This window comes from Lampris incognitus, chromosome 6 (genome assembly GCF_029633865.1).
Source record: "Lampris incognitus isolate fLamInc1 chromosome 6, fLamInc1.hap2, whole genome shotgun sequence".
NCBI lineage: Eukaryota > Metazoa > Chordata > Actinopteri > Lampriformes > Lampridae > Lampris > Lampris incognitus.
This window is the reverse complement of record NC_079216.1, coordinates 13,185,241-13,205,883: the sequence shown is the minus strand read 5'-3', so window position 1 is coordinate 13,205,883 and position 20,643 is coordinate 13,185,241. Positions and strand designations below refer to the sequence as shown.

Below are 20,643 nucleotides of genomic sequence, written 5' to 3'. Positions count from 1 at the left end.
ACATGTCCAGTGTGGGCACACGAACTTGTTCCCCCACACACACACACAGACAGACAAACAATGTCGTGAGCGTCCTTCTCCGTGGTGGAGTTGCTCCAGCTCATGCGGATGCCACAGCCGCATCCGCATTTGTTGAACCCCCCCCCCCCCCCCCACTCCATCACTGATCCAGGGGGATTAATGTCACACAAAATAGGGAAAGACGCCGCAGCCCCGCGCGCTCCCCTGGCTGTAGTTGCTCCTCGTGGGGGAACAATGAGCCATGGCTCCGCTCGCCAGAGCCATGGCTCGAGGGGGGAGCGTGTGGCTGTGCTGCCATCTAGTGGTTGGAACAGTACATGTTCTAACGACGTGACCGCGCAAGTCGATTTTCATCTTTGTTATTGCCATACTTAGCAGAGGCGGTGGACCGAGGAGAGAGATAAATGAAGTGTTTCATTTCACATTCGCAGGCTCTTCAATATGTGTCCGAGGCCACCGGGGCAGCGCACCTCCTCAATTTCAGTCAGAGGATGGAAAATGTGAAGGTCGTCAAAGCTTTACTTCACGGCGTCCTGATGCACGTTCAATAATCCAGGTAAGGAAATCCCAGGAAGTCGAACCACTTCATCTGGACACAAGGTTCATTGAGGGAAACGTTTCTTCACTCATCTAAGTGACCTCTTCAGTCTCAACTGACTGCAGGTATCCCCCACCACCCCCACCCCCCCCGCCCTTATGGCATGACGACCGAAACCAACGATCAGTTCCAGTGGCTATGTGCACTGTTCACAGAGGATTGGGCGATAGTTGCAATCACAGCATTGTAAGATGGCGACAGATGTGCCCTTAGTGCTCGGGCGGATGTTTCAGCCTGCCTCAGCAATGCGAACGTGCCGCCGTCCAACATCAGCAGAGATGAGAGGGATGCACTCACGAGTTAGTGGGGACAATAAATCCTCATCATCCTTCCGACGGACGAAGGCAGATGCACTTTTTTATTAAACCAGACAGACGATCATGAGGACAGACACGCGTATTTTCCAAACACCGCCTCTCAGTTGCATTCAAACCCCAAAACAAAACGAACCCCCAATCCTCTGTGAATAGTACACATGGCCCCCGTAACTCTAGTTCATGGTCACAGCAGTTTGAATGTGAAACCGGTTGTTGGTTTCAGTCGTTAACGCTGCTGTATTGTTTGTAAGGGTGGGGATACCCGCAGTCGCTCCAGACTGAAGAGGTCCCTTAGATGAGCGGTGAAACGTTTCTCCCAGTAAACACCGTGTCCAGATGAAGTGATTCGAGTCTCTCGAGGCATTAATTAAGAGATCCCTGACAGATAACGCCAACCAAGAGCATTCTCGATTAAGAGAGCGCAGCCTGGCTTATGAGAGCAGTGGCTTATGGGCAAAAACCAGCACATTTCTAATGTGTGTGATGAAACCATGACCACCCAAGAGGCGAGGCATACTTCTTGCTGTTCCCTGTTGCTAAGAACTGGCCTTGGATTCGCCTGCGTGATGGAAAAATAAATGAAACGCGGCTGGAGTCGGGAAATGTAGCAATTCAGTTTTTTCTTTTTTATTAGGTTTGCAAAGACTTACCAAAAAAAATAGGTTAATACAACAAAAGACAAAACAACTTCTCGTTCTTTAAGCATACAAAAACCATCTAAGTTCACACTTGAATACTGGTTAATATTGCAGCTTCTCTTGACATTCACACATTAAGCAACGTTTTACAACACACCCGGGAGACGAAGGGAGGATATCTGGACCAATCAAAAATCACTCGGCCACTCGGGAAGACCTTTATACACCACGCTGTGCCCTCTCTGTCACTCACAATGCGAAGGTCATGTGATGTGGATGAACCACTAGACTCAATATAAAACTTGGCACGAACTTGGTATAGCTGAAATGTGTTGTCTCCAGGTAAAAAAGAAGGAGACACTCCATCTAGGATTTTAGTGCATGATGGCTACAGAGAAATCCACTAAAGAGCTTGGAGCAGTGCTGGAGGAAGATTAGGGAAGGCTGGTTTTGGGTGCAACTGTGTGTGTGTATGTGTGTGTGTGTGTGTGTGTGTGTGTACTGCGGGGGTGTCTCAGTTCATTCAAGGCACAGCCACTTTGTAGGGGCTCCCGGGAACGTTATCATCACCCCATTTGACAATGACGGTGTAGTTGCCCTTGTCCTTGATGGTGTAGGTAACATTATAGAGCTTGTTTCCCATGTGCTTGACATACACTTCCTCGCAGGGGGCCCGGGGACCGTGCACACCCACCATCAGCATGTTGGTACCTGGAACAGAGAGGAGAGGGGAGAGGAGCTTAGTAATGATGGTGCAGGTGCACAACGCATAAGAGAGACAGAGGGAGACGGGGAGAGAGAGAGAGAGAGTGTGTGTGTGTGTGTGGGGGGGGGTTTAGCTGACATAACAGCAGTGCCTGAGGCATCAGTGTGTGGGTGTTTACATTTGTGTGCCTGTACAATAACCTCTGCCTGTGTCTTTGGTTTATCTTTGCCCATCTCACCTGCTTTGCCGCAGTCGACACTGAAAGTGTTTTTCTGGCCCACCAAAGCCTTTGACAACCCTGGTCCGCGACACACCACCTTGCTGGCATCTGATGATAGTTTAACTGAGGAGGAGGAGGAGGAGGCGGTGCTAAAGGCTCCACCAACCTTGGAGGACTTGGTAACGGTCTCCACAAGGACGGAGGAGGTCTCATGTAGGCTGTGTCCCCCTGACAACCTAGTACCTGAGAGAGGGAGAGAGAATTTTGAATTTTAAACAGCTCTTTAAATTGTCAACTTACAGAAAAGTACTTAACATACGTCTCTAACATACCCAAAAATAGTCCTTGAACAACAGCTCCAAAACAGAAAACAGACCTGCCTTCTGTAAGACCCTTTTTATCCGAGCTCTGCGGCAAAAACCAGCTCAGATGGTTGTGACTATGTCTAGAGCCTTGATTTCTCTGTCGTAATCAAAATCTACCCTTATCCTGGCCTTCAGCATCCTGGTAAACAGGAGTTCAACAACACAGTCTGCAGATCCTTCAATTCTTTTTTTCCCCAGCTAAAATAAATAGCCATTTTTTCCCTGTCCTGCATTGAAATTCAAGAGTTGGCGTTTATATTTCCAACGTTGGCTATATTTAAAACCGAGAATAAAAGTCTGTTTGTAAAAACTTTCTTCAGACGATCTAAACAATTTGTCTAGAAGCAGAAACAGGGGTGTAAGTCTAACATATTCTCTGGGCACAATAGGGGCAGGGGTCATTCACATTGGGGTTTAACACAGAAATGAAAGCATTGACCGCCACTATGCCATGCAAGACCCTCCACTGCAGATCACCAGCTTTCTTCATTAACGGTGGTTTGTATAAAACCCTCTAAACCGTCTTCACATTCTGTCCCAAGGCCAGCTGGGTTCTCCATGGTGCATCAGTCCAACCACTTAGTTTGTCCTTACTCAGTATTTTAACTATCGTATTATACATGGCTGTACCTTTCAGTTCATTTAGACCCGAGTTAAAAACATTTCCCAAATCTAAAAACAGACCCGTGCAATTTTTCAGATCAGGAATCATTTTTAAAACAGAAAATGGATCTTCAATATCGGGATGAATAAAACCATTGCAGTATGATGACAAAATGACCCTTCCCGTCACACAGCAGCCGACTAATGAGGTGTGTAGACCTCACTCCCAGGTGAGATGCTGGAGCAGCAGCACGGTCAGGGTTGGGCCCAGCCAGCTCCACCGCCTGACCTAACGTGACGACCTTTGCCCAGCAGAACAGTTTTGACACAGTGGGTCCTATGTCGCAGGTCGTGTCCATATGCCCACCATACACCACTGGTTCTTCAGAAGCCAGCTCATGTAGGAACATCCATGTGTGATGTTCAGAGAGCATGAGCGGACCAGTGCCCCTGTGCTGTGATACCCAGTAGGTAAGCCAAAACAGACTTTTTGGACTTGAGAACCTCTATATGACCTCTGTCTCCTGTGGAATCTGCTAAATTCCACCATTCCACTAAATTCCACCATTTCAACCTCCAGATCTCATAGATCTGGCTACGTCTCTGGTGACATTGTGAGTATACCGCTGGCAAAACTGCTTTATCTGGCACTTTACAATGCCCCACCATTGCTGTAAAGAACTAAAATCGACCTCCTCATTCTGTATTGACTCCTGAAAAATGTAAAACCATCTCTGAAATTATCATATAAAAAGGCAGTATTAAAATGCCAGAAAGCACGATTTGTTTTAACACTACTTATAAAAACTGAGCACTGCACAAGGGAATGATCAGAGAAACCAACTGGAATTATGGATGTGTCCTTGTACTATATTGCCTCTGGTTTCCATAAAAAGCTCTCCAAATGTCTTAATTAGACGTGTGAGCCGACTAAGAGATGCAGGATGTGGTTCCTGACGAGTTCTGTTCAGCTTGTAATTTTCTGTAGTTAAAATCCCCTCCCAGAAAGAAATACTCCTCACTGTTACATTTACTGGTTACATCAAATAACACATCCATAAAAACTAGTCTTTCAGGGCCAGGGGTTGGAACATAAACATATATAAAAAATATTTTTATATTTTCATATTGTGCTCTTACTTTCAGTAGTCGACCTTTGACTACTTCCTCTACTTCAAGGGAACATGGCATAAAATCTTTGAAAAAAGAATCCCGACCCCACCACCATTATGTGATTTATGACTGAGAATCAGTTCCCTCTTCCATTCAGTTTCATTTCAGACCTACACTAACCATCCATCCATCCGCTATCCGAACCGCTTATCCTTGCTTTCAGGTTTGCGGGGATGCTGGAGCCTATCCCAGCAATCATTGGGCGGCAGGCGGGGAGACACCCTAAACAGGCCGACAGGCCATCACACAGGGCTGATGTGCACGCACGCACACACACACATATTCACACGTAGGGACAATTTAGTATGGCCGATTATTCACTTGACCTACATGTGGACTGTGGGAGGAAACCGGAGCACCGGGAGGAAACCGGAGCACCCGGAGGAAGCCCACGCAGATACAGGGAGAACATGCAAACTCCACACAGAGGACGACCCGGGACGACCCCCCCCAAGGTTGGACTACCCCGGGGCTCGAACCCAGGACCTTCTTTCTGTGAGGCGACTGCGCTAACCACTGCGGCACCATGTCGCCACCTACACTAACCAAACAGATAAAAATAACCAAACTTGTCTTAATCATCATCACGGAGTTGTAATTTTACTTTCTGTACAAGTTTATTCAGTGTGAAGGTTTCGTGTTCAATAAATGTGTTTTCCTCCAAGTCTACTGTGATTTTCATAAAACATTTAACTGAGTCAATAAAAAACGGCAAGTCTGGAAAAAAAAATGTTCCACCTTGACGGCCCTCAAACCCTTGGTAACCTGTAAAAATTTGCTGATCTTCAGGAAAGCACAGCCCCCTTCTGTGTCCACCTGCACCTGTGTGTGTGTGTGTGTGTGTGTGTGTGTGTGTGTGTGTGTGTGTAGAACTTAACTCACAGTCACTTCCCTCTCTGTTCTCCTCAGGTAAAGAGGAGGGAAACTTTTTACCTTTTCAAACCCACTTTCCTTTTGAATTGTTCTATCTACCCTCTGTGTGCTTCCTTTTAATAGACATTCTCATCATTTCATCATCCAACAGCATATCTTCCCCTTCTTCTAACACAGACTCTGACACTCTAATAGCAGTCTGCCCTATTTGCTCTGTGAGACTACTGTTCATATCTCACCCAGCCAATTTGCTATGCTGTTTTTTCTCACTTGTCTTTTTTTTTTTGGGATAATCTACTACTACTACTTTTGGCTGCTCTCGTTAGGGGTCGCCACAGCAGATCAATGTTTCCATCTCTTCCTGTCCTCTGCATCTTCCTCTGTCACACCAGCCACCTGCATGTCCTCCCTCACCACATCCTCCCTCACCACATCCATAAACCTCCTCTTTGTCCTTCCTCTTTTCCTCTTCCCTGGCAGCTCCATATTCAGCATCCTTTTCACAATATACCCAGCATCTCTCCTCCACACATGTCCAAACCATCTCAATCTTGCCTCTCTTGCTTTGTCTCCAAACTGTCCCACCTGAGCTGTCCCTCTAATATACTCATTCCTAATCCTGTCCTTCTTCGTCACTGCCAATGAGAATCTTAGCAACTTCAACTCTGCCACCTCCAGCTCCGCCTCCCGTCTTTTCGTCAGTGCCACTGTCTCCAAACCATACAACATAGCTGGTCTCACAACCATCTTGTAAACCTTCCCTTTAACTCTTGCTGGTACCCTTCTGTCGCAAATCACTCCTGACACTCTTCTCCACCCACTCCACCCTGCCTGCACTCTCTTCTTCACCTCTCTTCTGCACTCTCCGTTACTTTGGACAGTTGACCCCAAGTATTTAGTCACCTCTTCTCCTTGCATCCTCACCATTCCTCTGTCCTCCCTCTCATTCACGCATAGGTATTCCGTCTTGCTCCTACTGACTTTCATTCCTCTTCTCTCCAGCGCATACCTCCACCTCTCCAGGCTCCCCTCAAACTGCACCCTACTCTCGCTACAGATCACAATGTCATCTGCAAACATCATAGCCACGGAGACTCCTATTTTTCATTTGTATATTGAATATATAATTAAGGCAATTTTTAATAATAATAATAATCATTACATTTATATAGCACTTTTCTAGACACCCAAAGCGCTTACTCTGTTCATCCTCCTCTACCTTCTCATCCTGACAACCAACTTTTTCTACCTGCTCAGTCTGTTTGTGGTCCTTATCTTTTCCAGCCTTGGTCTGTTTCTGTTTCACAAGCTGGTCTGTTTCTCTTGTCCCTCGCTCCCCCGCCTCCTGTCTGCCCTGTGCCGACCCAGCAGCATTGTCTCCAGCTGGAGATGCGCCACTCGTGGGGGCATCAGGGGACGATGGTGGCCCTTGAGGATCAGACCTACCCTCGTCCCTTTCGGGACAAGACCTTATTAAATGCCCCTCTGACCCACACCCAAAACATTTCATCATACCAAATGTTACAAAAATAATGTAATCAAACTCGTCGATTCTGAATTTAAGCTTTAGATCCAAATCTTCTGCATTATTTTACAGAATCATAAAAACTCGTCTCCTATGGGACATGTGTTTCAAGAGAGGAGACTGGCAACCCAAAGATAATATTTTTATCGGAGACACTAGCTGTCTGTGTCTTGCAAGCTCCTTCTCCAAAGCCTCATTTCTCCTGAACGGGGGAGCATTAGAAATGGTGATTCTGTTGGCTGGATTAACCAGCGGCAGAAGGGGAGTAAACATGTCCTTAATCGGGTGTCCGGGTAGCGTAGCAGTCTATTGCGTTGCTACCAACACAGGATCGCCGGGTCGAATCCCCGTGTTACCTCCAGCTTGGTCGGACGTCCCTACAGACACAATTGGCCGTGTCTGCGGGTGGAAAGTCAGATGTTGGTATTTGTCCTGGTTGCTGCACTAGCGCCTCCTGTGGTCGGTCGGGGTGCTCCCCGAATCGGCAGAGGGGGTGGAGCAGCGACCGGGACGGCTCAAAATTGGCCAGATACAATTGGGGAGAAAAAAGGGGGGGGCGTGTCCTTAATCGCCACACTACTTTCCACAACTTGGCTGACTTTATCAACACTATCAAGAAACATAACTACAGCACTGTTCATCCTGGATGCAGATCGTATGCTTCCATATCTTCCATGTTTCCTCTACCGCCAAGCAGCACTCCTCCACCGAGCATGTGACCACCGGAGCCACTGCATGTTGGCAACGGCCATACTGCCCCACTGGGCTGATAGCACAGCTACCAAACTAAAGAAAACAACTCCACTTAACACTACCTCTGTCCTCTCACTCACACTTCCACTCAGAGAGAGAGAGCGAGAGAGGGGGGAGGGAGAGAGAGCGAGGGGGGAGGGAGCGACAGACAGACAGAGAGAACTGGAGCATGAGGTAGAGCGAGAAAGAGAGAGTCTAATGCCATCATAGCTCAGTGGAAACATGCACTCATATTGATATTATATGAGTGGATCGGGGATGCTGGTGCTATGGGGAGTTTTCCTGTCAAAGAGCAAATGGATTGGTGCCTAAAGTACAACATTCCACAGCACATTTAAATAAAATAAAGATGTAGATGTAGTACTACAGGGATGGAGTGAATTCTCAAGCTAAAAGGTATTTTCATGATGCATTTTTCAGAGAAGGGAGTATCTATATGCACAAAACCATGCTGTACCATAATCAGTGACAGTGCTATATCACTGCAGCTCACAGTGAAAAACAGTGTTTATGTAATGTACATACAGCAGTATGAGGGAGGATTACCTAACATTTTACTGACCTCCAATCCTTTTCTTTTTTCTTTTTTTTGTAATGACAACAAGGTTGTGACCTACAGATCACACTGGAGGCGGGTAAACAAACAAATCAAACACACCTGTGATTTTGGCTTTGAAAGGGCTGCCCACTATGTGCTGCGGCCCGCCGTATTTGATGGTGATGAGATAGTTGCCGGGGGCCATGGGCGTGTAGGTGACCTTGTATCCCTCAGGACACTCCTGGCAGTCCATCTTCACCTTGGATGGACCATCAATGTTGACCGACAGCGCCCCCGAGCCTGCGTTGCAAGTGTTGACCACAAAGTCTGAGGGTACACCTGAGAATGAGAGAAAGCGATCAGAGAGACGGATGGGGGAGGGGGAGGGGGAGGGACAGATCATGTAGGGATGATTCATTTGCACTGCATAATGCAAGATGGTTACAATTCATACAGTAATTAACAAGTAATGAATGGAGCAATCTTTGCCTTTCTGTTGTGTCATGATATGTAGATTTTATGTGTATGTGTGTGTGTGTGTGTGTGTGTGTAGCCGTATCTACCTGTGGTTCCTCCCTTTAGTCCAGGGCCATGTGCGGTTACCATGCCTGGGTCTCCTATTTGTCCAGGCTCACCGACCCGCACGTTGAAAGGGCTCCCTGGAATGTGGCACCCGTTGAACTTGACATCGATGGAGTGGACGCCGTTCTCTCGCGGGATGAAACGGATTGCATTCTTGTCTGTGAATTCCAGTGTAGAAATTAGCCACGTGCGACTGACAAAAAGAGACAATTACAAATAAAAAGATGATGGTAGGAGATACACTCCCAAGTCTCAAAGCAGGGGTTTATTAGGACCAGAGATGGTGCAGTGTTTCAGGCCCAGAACATTCCTCGGGGCAGCTGACTACTAAATTATAAAAGGCTGGCAGTATGAAAGGGGGCTCAGGCTGGCTGTTGTGGTTTGTATTTGGATGGCCGGCCATGCATACATACCGCTATCGAGCTCGGTGACATAGCATTCCTCAGCAGAGCCAGAGGGTGTGTGGACCTTGGCGTCGACCACGCCTCGTGCTCCATTGCGCTGCACCATGAAAGACGCTTCCTGGTTCACTTTCAAATCCTTCTCCTGCAAACACAAAGCAAGACCCAGCCAGGCCATGTCAACATGCAAGTGTGTGTGTGTGACTCATTTGTCTTGAATGAGAATAGATGGGGCAGGGTATGAGTGGGAGAAAAGGTCAGAGTTTACAGCAGGGCGTTTTCTATTTGTGCCTTGAGAGGGGGTGAGCCACCCCAGCAGTTGTAAGAGATACTGTGACATTCTAAATGTTTGCCTGATGCTCCACTTTACCTGTCATCTAGTGGGACTAAAAGGTTTTAGATTGTCATTTCAGCTAACCAGGAGGCAGCCTGTCACCAATTTCAGAGGAGAGGAAGGAGAGGCAGTCATTTCTTTTTAGCTTTTAAAGCATATCCAATGAGACTGATATTAAGCCTGTCATGAGTGTTTTTTTAGATATCACTTCCTTCCATTCTTCCTACCATTCTCTCTAACTTCCCGCCATTCTTTCTTTCTATCTTCCTTCCATTATTTCTTTCTATCGTCCTTCCATTCTTTCTATCTTCCTTCCATTCTCTCCTTCTATCTCCCATTCTTTCTTTCTATCGTCCTTCCTTTCTTCCTACCATTCTCCCTTTCTAGCTTCCTTCCATTCTTTCTTTCTATCATCCTTCCATTATTCCTACCACTCTTTCTATATTCCTTCCATTCTTTCTTTCTATCTTCCTTCCATTTTTCCTGCCATTCTCTTTCTATCTTCCTTCCATTCTTCCTTTCATTCTCTCCATCTATCTTCCGTCCATTCTTTATTTCGATCATCCTTCCATTCTTCCTACCATTCTCTTTCTATCATCCTTCCATTCTTCCTACCATTCTCTTTCTATCTTCCTTCCTACCATTCTCTCTTTCTATCTTCCTTCCATTCTTTCTTTCTATCTTCCTTCCATTCTTTCTTTCTTTTTTCTCTTATACTCTCATGCAGAAAACTTTCTTACACACACACACACACACACACACACACACACACACACACACACACACACACACCCACCCACGCTAGCTGCCTGGCCACACTAGAGAGCTTAATTTACCCACATTAGCAAGGGGACGGTTAATCCCCCTCAGTCATCATTGCCCATCACTGCAGTATTATAGTGTCGGGTCCTATTCCAACAGCCCAACACAGCTCCATCTCAAGGGCACAGCGCTACAAGCCAGACATGCCTCATATTCACTCAGTAAGGAAGATATCTCTGGAGTACACTTGTCTGCTGTTTAAAAAATAATTTGGCTTAGATTTTGGATATCAAACTGATCTGTGTTTGGTCTCTCCCTCTCTCTCACACATGTGTGTGTGTCTTAACGCACCTGAAGGCTTGTGACAGTGAGCCGGCTGGCCTCATCTGACAGGGTGGCGATGGGAACGATGAACGGGCTGTCAGGGATGTGCTCATTGTTGAACTTGATTGACACCTCGTAGTCGCCTGCAAGGAAACAGATTATTAATTTCCTCTCCTCATGATTATGGGTGCTTCATAGGACTGAAATCACAGCAGTTTACATGTATTTAAGAACAGATGCCTGTGACAAATCTACATATTTGTTGGGGACAAATGAGTTTTAACCTGGCTCCTTCACAATGTAGGAGACTCCGCAGGATCCATCCTTTCTGTCTTCAAAGGAGATCTCAGCTTTGCTGGGCCCCTCCACAGCGATGGACAGACCGCCGGCACCAGCCTCTCTGGTCCAGATACTGAACTCACCTACAGAAAAAAAACATGGGATTAAAAAAAAAAACACTCTTTAAAAATATGACACAGTACAGCTATTTGTTGAACCGTTTTTCATTGGTAGCTTTAAAACCAAACAGATATGAACGCACTTGGTGCTCCGGCGACACCTCTCTCCAGGCCGGTTCCTCCAGCACGGACCTTGTGCGGCCCTCCCTCCCCCATGGGACCCACAGTGAACTGGAAGGGACTTCCAGGGACGTGCTGGCCCCTGTACTTTACGTTGACGGTGTGGGGGCCCATCTCCTGGGGGATGAAACGCACGCTGTAGGTGCTGTTGCCGCCATCGATGAGGTCAGCATCCATCATCTTCCCACTGGGGCTGGTCACTTGAGCCGTCATGGCTTGAGAGCCGCCGCTCTCCACTGTGGGGGTCAAGGTAGGAGGTCGGGGGTTAAGGTATGGGGCAAGGTGACAGAGGAGCACATCAGAAATAATAATAAGACACAACAATGATAATTTACAGGACTCAAAGATGCTTGTATGAAAGATTTTAAGGTAAACACTACAAAGGTAGACATTGATATGATTTTTGAAGTAAGTTAATACATTTTTATGGCTGTTGGCCCCTGATCGAAATCAAAACCTCTAAACCAGTGTTTTCTCAACTCCAGCCGAATGGTTGCACAGTTCTGGTTGATTTTTCTAAACTGCCAGGTTTTCCAGCCATCAGAGCAGGGGGTTTAGATGGATAACCCTAAACCTTACCCTAAAGGTAATCCTAACATAAACCCTGATCTGGTACCACAGATGAACCTTATAAACCTCACCGAACAGAGAATCAGCAATTCTGTGGGTCTGAAGGATCAGAGTTGAGAATTGATAACCTCAACTTGAATATTTTGAATGTCATGAAATACTTATTTCTGATTCTGATTTTGTATATTTATTTTTCAGTTTTCAAGTTTTAACACGATGAAACTAGGACAGATGAGAAAAAGAAATCACAAATACAGAACTAGAGAGGAAAAAAAGGTGCTACCTACTGAGCAACAGAATTTTGGTTGTCAGAGCTAGTCTGTGGTGGGGTGTTGAATGTCGGGGGGGGGGTCTGGATTTGAACGTTGAGGTATTAAGTTATTCTCACCCTCAGGTCTGGCAGTGATCCCAGCAAAGCTGCTGAGGCTCTCTCTGCCCAGGAAGTCTCCAAATACGTCTCTGAAGGGGCTGCCGCCACCTCCCACCTGGGTGCTTTCTTCAACGCGCACCTCCCTCTTGGTCTCTCCTCCACGGGTCTTGCTGATCTCTGTGCGTTCCGTGCGTGTGTACGTGTGGCTGCTGCGTGTGAACGTCCTGGTCAGCCTCTCCTGAGCTGAAACCATCTGGAACCAATTCCCTGTAAGGAGGAGGCCAGACCATTGAAAAACGGTGATCTGATTTCTTTTAGTACTCACGGAGGGTGATTGACATGGAGGCGACAGCCATCCCTGGATGACGGTTGGCTGACTGTGTTACTGACCTGGGATTTTGAGGTTGAGGCCGCATGTGCTGCCCACTGAAGCAATGGAGGACGCCTGTCTCTTTCTGGTAATGCTCTCTTTCATCCTTCCCTCACCGGTCACCTTCACAGTGAAAGGACTTCCTGTGGTACAACGGCAGACGGTATGAAGCCATCAAAATCCAGGGCAATAACATCATCATCATTCACACTGAGTGAATCTGAATTCCCACGCTAGAATACTTATTTCATCCATTTTAAACATCATAAATCTATGAAATCGGTTGGGATTGCGGTTTAAGGATTAACGCTGTTGCCTCCCAGCAGAAAGATCTGGGAACCAATCCCAGAGTTTACATGTTCTCTGGCTCTTGGTTGGATTTCTTTGCAGTACTTAGGTTTCCATTCCACAGTCCAAAGATGTGTTGAAGTGGAAATTCCAAATTATACATCAGAATCTGTGTGTGTGTGTGTGTGTGCAATCCCTCTGATGGACTTTCGACCTGTCCAGGATGTCTCCATACTTTCCATTCAATGGATACTGGGGTAGAATTGAGCCCCCTTGACCCTGATTTGGACTGAGTGGTATAATATTCACGAAACCATTTCCTTGCCTAAAGACTCTAACCTGGGATGTGTTTTTCAGCAAACTTGATGTTGACTGTGTAGTTCCCAGGCTCCGTAGGACAGTAGGTAACTCTGCATGTCCCATCCTCCACATCCTCACAGTTGATATCAACTTTGCTTGGACCCTCAATTGACAATCCTAGACCCCCGTAACCTGAAGGACAGACGGAAAAAGACAGAGAAAGAGATGTAAGGTTGCTGCAGTTTGCTCCTGTGTGTGATTTAAAGGTGAGCCGTCTTCTGTCTTCTGCTTACCAGCGTTCCTCGTGTCCACAAAGAACTCGGCCATCTCAAAGGTGTGCGCCTCCACCAGGCCTTTGCCGAAGGCCTTGACTCTACTGGCCTCACCAATCTCCGACTGGCCGACCATGATCTTGAAGGGGCTGTTGGCCACGTGCATGCCATTCTTCCTCACGCTTACCTCGTGCTCGCCAACCTCCTTGGGAGTGAAAGAGATACCTGAGGATGGATGAGGACAGAGTTTAGGAACATCAAGAACCAAAAATGAAAGAGAAAAAGAGCATTTTAATAGGAGATTTAAAACAGGATTATGTGGATGAAACACTGTAAGGGGGGCTAAGCCAGAGTATCTGCTCACCAATGTGTCTATTGGGCAGTCTCTTGAGCAGGCAGGGCTCCTCGTTGCCGGATGGTGCTCTGATGCTGGCAGTTAGAGAGCTCAGGTCTGTCTCAGCAATCTTCAAAGAGACGTCAGCTGCTGTGCCAACATTCAGTTGGGACGTCCTGGTAATGGAGTCATCTCCTAAACACAAAATGAGACTCATTCACTGACCAGCATAATGTTAACTCATGAATTCCTAACCATTCACATAACTGCTACAGAATGAAAGTTTTGTTGAACTTGAGAGCAATATCTCCAGAGGAGTGTAGGTAATGCAGTTTCCTCACCTGTAATTTTAGCAGTGAAAGGACTGCCAGGAATGTGTTTATTGTCAAACTTGACAATAATGTTGTAGTCTCCTGGGGCGGTAGGCAGGTATGACACAATGCAGGTGCCATCTTTGTTGTCCTTACAGGTGATCTCTGCTTTGGAGGGACCCTCCACCGCGAGTGACAGACCACCTGAAAAAAGGGATAATGCTGATGGTCTTAATACCCTCTTATTTTTAGAATGAGGAGTGTTAATCGATGATTTAAACTTCATCCAAGTACATAGAATGTGATGTTATATGCCCCGACAAGAAGCAGGCATTTGTGAATATCACCCTGTCCTTAAATATCATGGCTGGTCGGGTGGATGAGCTGGCCTCCAACTTACAGATCCAGCTAAAAACTAAAGCCAAGGAATTTGTTTCGTATTCGTTGGTTGCAGATGAGGGTACAGATGGGACGGACACTGCCCAGCTTTCCATATTCACCCCGGGGCGGGTGCCCAGTTTTCCGTCACTGAGGAACTTTTGGATTTAAAAGCAATTCACAGGACAACTGGGCAGGACATTTTCACACAAGTGGAGCAGTGCATCACTGAAACCGAGTTGCAGTGAAATAAACTTGTTGGGCTGATGGATGGTGCACTTGTAATGTGCAGGGAGGTCCGTGGTTTGGTTGGTTTGGTTCGAGAGAAGATGGGGCACATGGGAGAAAACTTGACAGCTTACCACTGCAGCATCCACCAGGAAGCCCTCTGTGGAAAGGTGTTGGGCATGGGACGTGTAATGACAGTTGTAACCAAAATGGTGAACTTTATTCATTCACGGGGCCAGAATCACCAGCCATTCAGGGCACTTTTAGAGGAGGAAAACTCTGTGCACGAGGATCTGCCATACCACATGGACGTGCACTGGTTGAGTCAGGGGAAAGTGATGCGAAGATTTCATGGAAAGCAAACAAAAGGTCGTCCCCGAGTTTGAGGATGAAAAGTGGCTGAGCGACTTGGCGTTTATGTGTGATGCAACGCAGCCCCTCAATGCCTTGAATGTAAAACTCCAGGGTTGAAAGTAGTCGATGACTAAAATGCTAGACTAAGTAAAGGCGTTTCAAAGAAGCTGCATCTATGGGAGGGCCAGATGTGTCAGGGCAACTTGTCTCACTGTCCTACTTGCCAGTCACAGTGACACAGTCACCATCCCATTCCCGATCAAAGTGTATGCTGACAAACTGAACACATGCAAAGCCAAATTCAGCAGATTTGCCGATTTTGAATTGCAGAAATTCAACTTGATCTGTTTGCAAATCTATCTGCAATTGATCTTGACACTGCACCTGAGCACTTGCAGTTAGAACTCATTGAATTGCAATGTAATGGTGCCCTGAAGACCCAGTACCAGTAAGTTGGGGTTGCTGAGTCTGCACCTCTACTCCCGAATCAATGCCACAACATTATGCTGCATGCATGATATCTACTATGTTCAGCACTTGATAAATACATTTTCGTTAATAATCAGTCTTGCTGGTAAGAATTACCCACAAACATGGAAAACCCATTATATTTGAACTGTGCATGCATGCAATATTTTTTTAATTCAATACAGTTACTATCCTACTTATATTTCTTCAATAAAGTTTGAATTTGATGCCCCTGGTGTAGAAGGTGAAAACAAATCTTGGCTGGGGTGGGGGCCTAGTGTATCTAATATGCGAGTGTACAAGTTTGCTGATGGGCTGTGTTTATGCAGAATATGGACCTGGGTAAGTATTTGAAGGGCTTTCAAATGATATCAGCTAGTGAAGCGTCATAGAGAACATAAGCCACTGTACCTTCCCCAGCATTCTTGGTGACCACTGTGAAGGTGGCAGGCTTGTTGACCATGCCGTAGCTGAGCCCTGGACCGTAAGCGGTCACCACTTCGCTGTTCATTGCATCCACATAGAACTGAAGAGGGCTTCCTGTATGGGACATCAGTGCAGACAATCAGTAAAGACACTTCCAACTATGTAAAGTCGTGATTAAAAATGGGATGAAGTCTTACAAAATAATAGCTTGCTAACAAAATTGGGTAAGGGAGGGTTTCTCACCCGGGATGTGGTTGCTTTCATATTTGATGTCCATTTCGTGCAGGCCTCTTTCAGTGGGCTGGTACTTGACTGTGATGGTGCCATCCTTGTTGTCTGTGATATGGGGCCGGGCGGTTTTTCCTGATGGCATACGCACCTCACCTAGGGACAACAATATTCTCAAACATCATGGCCTCCAAAGCTGATCTAGATGTGGATCTGTGTGCTTTTCTGACAGCAGCAGAACAGTGTAGAGGTGGAAAGCTGTGTCCTACAATGTCAGCACTGTTGGTTTGTATCCAAGGTGGCAGTGCAGGATGTCTACCGTGCAAAATTTGAAGACAGCTTTTAAATCTACATCACTTACCATCAGTATGATGGCTTCTACAGGCATCACTACTTAGGCGCCCTTAAGAAAGACACTGAACCCTGAAGACTGCTCCAGGGCCACTACACTGCAGGCGAGTTCCTGACCTTATTTAGGGTGCTTGTGCATGGATATGTATGTGTATAACTCAGCATCGTGCACAAGTGTGTGTATGTGTGTGTGTCTCAGTTGGGAGGAATGTGAAAATCATGCAATTCCAGCTGCTGTGTTTGACATTGTGAAAATGTGGCAAATTAAAAGGGTTCTCTTTCTCCCTCTCTCTTCCTGTCTGTGCATCTGCCTGTCTCACCTGTGATGTCTCCCTGCTGAGGAGTGAAGGGGACAACTAGGTTCAGGGGACGGAAGAGAGGATCTACACTGTCCCGAGGAACAACCGGCTCATTTGAGGCCTGCCAAGAGGGAGAGAAGAGAAACAGTGGGTTACATACAACTGAACAAGAAACTGCAATGACATCTCTTATTATAATTTTTCTTTTTTAAGATTTCTGAGACAACAGCAGGGAGCTAGAGAGAAGGAGGTTTAGTCAGAGTAGGTTGGACCTTTACCATCACTGCCTGGAGCTCTGAGACCATATAGTATGTTTGCTATCTGGTTTGACCCACCAGTGCATCCCTATAACAGTTCAGCCATCCATCCATCCAACCATTATCCAAACCGCTTATCCTGCTTTCAGGGTTGCAGGGATGCTGGAGCCTATCCCGGCAGTCATTGGGCAGCAGGCAGGGAGACACCCCGGACAGGCCACCAGTCCATCACAGGGCTGACACACACACAATCACACCTAGGAACAATTTAGTACGGCTGATTCACCTGACCTACATGTCTTTGGACTGTGGCAGGAAATCGGAGCACCCGGAGGAAACCCACAAAGACACGGGGAGAACATGCAAACGCCACACAGAGGATGACCCGGGATGACCCCCAAGGTTGGACTACCCTGGGGCTTGAACCCAGGACCTTCTTGTTGTGAAGCGACCACGCTAACCACTGCGCCACCGTGCCGCCCTATAACACTTCAAGCTGAGTATATATGGTATATAACTTATGCTGCCACTGAATATTGCTCTCCTCACCACCACGTGGAAGGGGCTCTTGGGTATGTTCTGTCCTCCAAAGCGGATGGTGATGACATATTTGCCAGGCTGGGGGGCGGTGTAGTAGATGTCGAAGGTCCCATCGTGATTCTCCACCACGTCCATGTCCAGCTCCACTCCCTCGGGGGTCAGCACCTTGCAGGTCACCTTGCCCTTCCCGGCGGCCTTTGCGTCCACAGTGATGACCGTGTCCTCTGACGTCTGCAGCTTCTGAAGACTCGCTGTTGAACAGGAGGAGGAAAGGAAACGAATGACAGGATCAAACGTTAAACAGATGTTGGGATTGTAACGATTCATTTTTCTTAGGTAGACCACACAAAGAAAATAAAAAGTGGTTTTTTACTCACACACGCCTTGTCCTCCAATAGACACTGGAAAATGGAAAGTAAGACAGCATGAGGATTGGTACACATACTAAAACCTTACAACAACACAAGCCATGTTTCCAGTCCAACATTTAGCTTCCACTTTTGAAAAGTAAACAAATTTTCTTTTTTTTTTATTATTATTTTCTTTTTTTTAAAAATTTTTTTCTCCCCATTTTTCTCCCCAATTGTATCCGGCCAACTACCCCACTCTTCTGAGCCATCCCAATCGCTGCTCCACCCCCTCTGCCGATCTGGGGAGGGCTGCAGACTACCACATGCCTCCTCCGATACATGTGGAGTTGCCAGCTGCTTCTTTTCACCTGACAGTGAGGAGTTTCACCAGGGGGACATAGCATGTGGGAGGATCACGCTGTTCCCCCCAGGTCCCCCTCCCCCCGAACAGGTGCCCCAACTGACCAGAGGAGGCGCTAGTGCAGCGACCAGGACACATACCCACATCCGGCTTCCCACCCACAGACACGGCCAATTGTGTTGGTAGGGACGCCCGACCAAGCCGGAGGTAACACCAGGATTCGAACCAAAGATCCTGTGTTGGTTGGCAACGAAATAGACCGCTATGCTACGTGGACACCCTAAAAAAACATTTCTATCACTGTTAATTGTATAATCTTCCCATTGGCATGTCCCCTTGTCCACATCACACCAGCATAAACACTTTTTTTTTACATCACAATTCAATAATGGATGGTAAACGGGGCTCCTGACTAGGATGTATCGTGTGATGGATCTCCTCCTACCTGTGAGCAGACATTTGCTGGCATCTCCCGTGGGCAGGGACTGGATGCGGTATGGGGAGTAAGGGATTTCATCTCCTCCATATTTGATGGTGATGGTGTAGGGCCCTGTGGAGTCTGGTACGTAGGACACAGTGTACGTGCCATCCCTGTTGTCCTGGATGGTCGCCTTCTTAGGCTTTCCCTCTGGGTCCTGTTTACAGAGGATCTCACATTGTAAGTCTGAAGTACAATTATCAATTATTAAAGAGGCTATGAAATCCAAATCAGTTTTTCTGGTGTGGGCGTGATGTTGTTGGACTGACCAGGATCTGGACAGTGAGCAGCCCCTCTCCAGCGTCACGAGCGTCGATTGTAAACTCAACTGGAAGGCTTGCAGACACACCTTTGGTGTCCAAACCTGGGCCGCTAGCACGCACCTTGCTAGCATCATGCCCAGGCAGAGACATTACCTTGAATGGGCTGGATGGTGAGAAAAATGTGGGGTTGGGAGGGGGGTCAGGTTCAAGTTTTATTGCTCATAAGTGTGCACATGCAAAGAATTTTTCTTGTGATATAAAAAAAAAACACAAAGGTGTTTAAGAGTGTCTGAGAGTACAGATAAGTACAGCTAAATGAGAGTATTACATGTATCTCGATTTGAGAATATCAAATGAGTACAGGCATAAAGGGTTTTAGGGAAATAATAAATAAAACTCCTGTGGGAAAAACCCTGTGGTAGCCATTTGTGGTGTCATCTTGGTTCTTTGATACATTGATTCATAATTTTGTTCAATTCTATTTTCAGGTCATTCATAAACTCTTTTTTTTAACGGTTTAAGGGAGTTTTCGATCTCATACCTGTGTGGCACCTCCTGGTCAGCGTATTTAACAGCTACAGTGTAAGGGCCATCCTGGCCCGGGGTGTAGTGGACTGTGTGAGTCCCATCACCATTGTTCTTCACACCAACGGGCTCTGAAGTTCCTGTAGATGAACACAACATGCAGATAATGATAAATCTGACTTGCTGAAATCATGATATAATACACAGGAATAATTATATAGCTGATTTGCTGGGGTTGGACAGTAATATCTGCTCACCTGTTGGGCCATAGAGCTTGACATCCAGAGGGGCCTGTCCAGCCTGGGTGCAGTCCACAGTGAAGGTTTGGGGAACATGGGCCCGCACCCCAGATCCAAGGCCTGGGCCAGAGCATTTCACCTTGCTGGGGTCCACTGGGTCTCGCACTGGCACATGGAATGGACTGCCAGGAATGGGGTGGCCTCCATAGGTGATGTTGATGTCGTAGTCTCCGGGAGTGAAGGGGACATACTCAACATTGCAGCTGCCATCTTTGTTGTCCTTGCAGGACATCTTGGCTTCTGAGGCTCCCTCGATGGTTAGGCCCAGGCCTCCTGTCCCCGCACCCCTGTGGAAGAAACAAAATCATCAAACACAAGGGCTGAACAATATTGAAAAAAATAAAATAAACACTGCAATTTTTTTTGCAATATGTATTACAATATTAAAGAATAAAAAAATGAATTACATAATTTCCCCAGATATATGCAAATTTTAACTTTCAGAGTTCCACCTGCAAAAAACGTGTCACTCTAACAATGATTAAGGTGATTTTAGAGGGAAATAAGGCAGTTGTCCAGGAAGTCACTGACTCAGACTAAATCATATTATTTGTCAGATGCGCTAGAATATTTTTCTTCAAGCGTAGTCATAAAAAGTGGGCCTTGCTAGATTTCATTTTCTATCAGGCAATAAGAGGCCTGACACGACGGATGGGTGCAATTTGCCTTACACTGCATTCTTTGCAATGCCACAATTGCGTATGTGTACATT

The 20,643-nt window shown here is 46.6% G+C and overlaps 1 protein-coding gene across 1 annotated transcript in view; it reads right to left on the bottom strand.

Annotated features, from left to right (window-relative positions):
• Nucleotides 1-1,539: 1,539 nt before the first annotated feature.
• Nucleotides 1,540-20,643, bottom strand: part of LOC130113708 (filamin-C-like) — a 38,899-nt gene continuing 19,795 nt past the window's right edge. The window contains exons 25-47 of the mRNA XM_056281307.1: nt 19,890-20,218; nt 19,649-19,772; nt 19,114-19,270; nt 18,812-19,001; nt 18,033-18,056; nt 17,665-17,906; nt 16,880-16,979; nt 16,224-16,364; nt 15,966-16,094; nt 14,157-14,330; nt 13,846-14,010; nt 13,503-13,706; nt 13,249-13,401; nt 12,642-12,764; nt 12,270-12,518; nt 11,275-11,547; nt 11,018-11,155; nt 10,761-10,876; nt 9,326-9,458; nt 8,894-9,070; nt 8,451-8,669; nt 2,519-2,743; nt 1,540-2,285 (exon numbers count right to left, since the gene is read on the bottom strand). Of these exons, the coding sequence (XP_056137282.1) occupies nt 2,098-2,285; nt 2,519-2,743; nt 8,451-8,669; nt 8,894-9,070; nt 9,326-9,458; nt 10,761-10,876; nt 11,018-11,155; nt 11,275-11,547; nt 12,270-12,518; nt 12,642-12,764; nt 13,249-13,401; nt 13,503-13,706; nt 13,846-14,010; nt 14,157-14,330; nt 15,966-16,094; nt 16,224-16,364; nt 16,880-16,979; nt 17,665-17,906; nt 18,033-18,056; nt 18,812-19,001; nt 19,114-19,270; nt 19,649-19,772; nt 19,890-20,218 (3,973 nt within the window). The 3' untranslated portion in view covers nt 1,540-2,097. The remainder of the gene's footprint in view (nt 2,286-2,518; nt 2,744-8,450; nt 8,670-8,893; nt 9,071-9,325; nt 9,459-10,760; nt 10,877-11,017; nt 11,156-11,274; nt 11,548-12,269; nt 12,519-12,641; nt 12,765-13,248; nt 13,402-13,502; nt 13,707-13,845; nt 14,011-14,156; nt 14,331-15,965; nt 16,095-16,223; nt 16,365-16,879; nt 16,980-17,664; nt 17,907-18,032; nt 18,057-18,811; nt 19,002-19,113; nt 19,271-19,648; nt 19,773-19,889; nt 20,219-20,643) is intronic.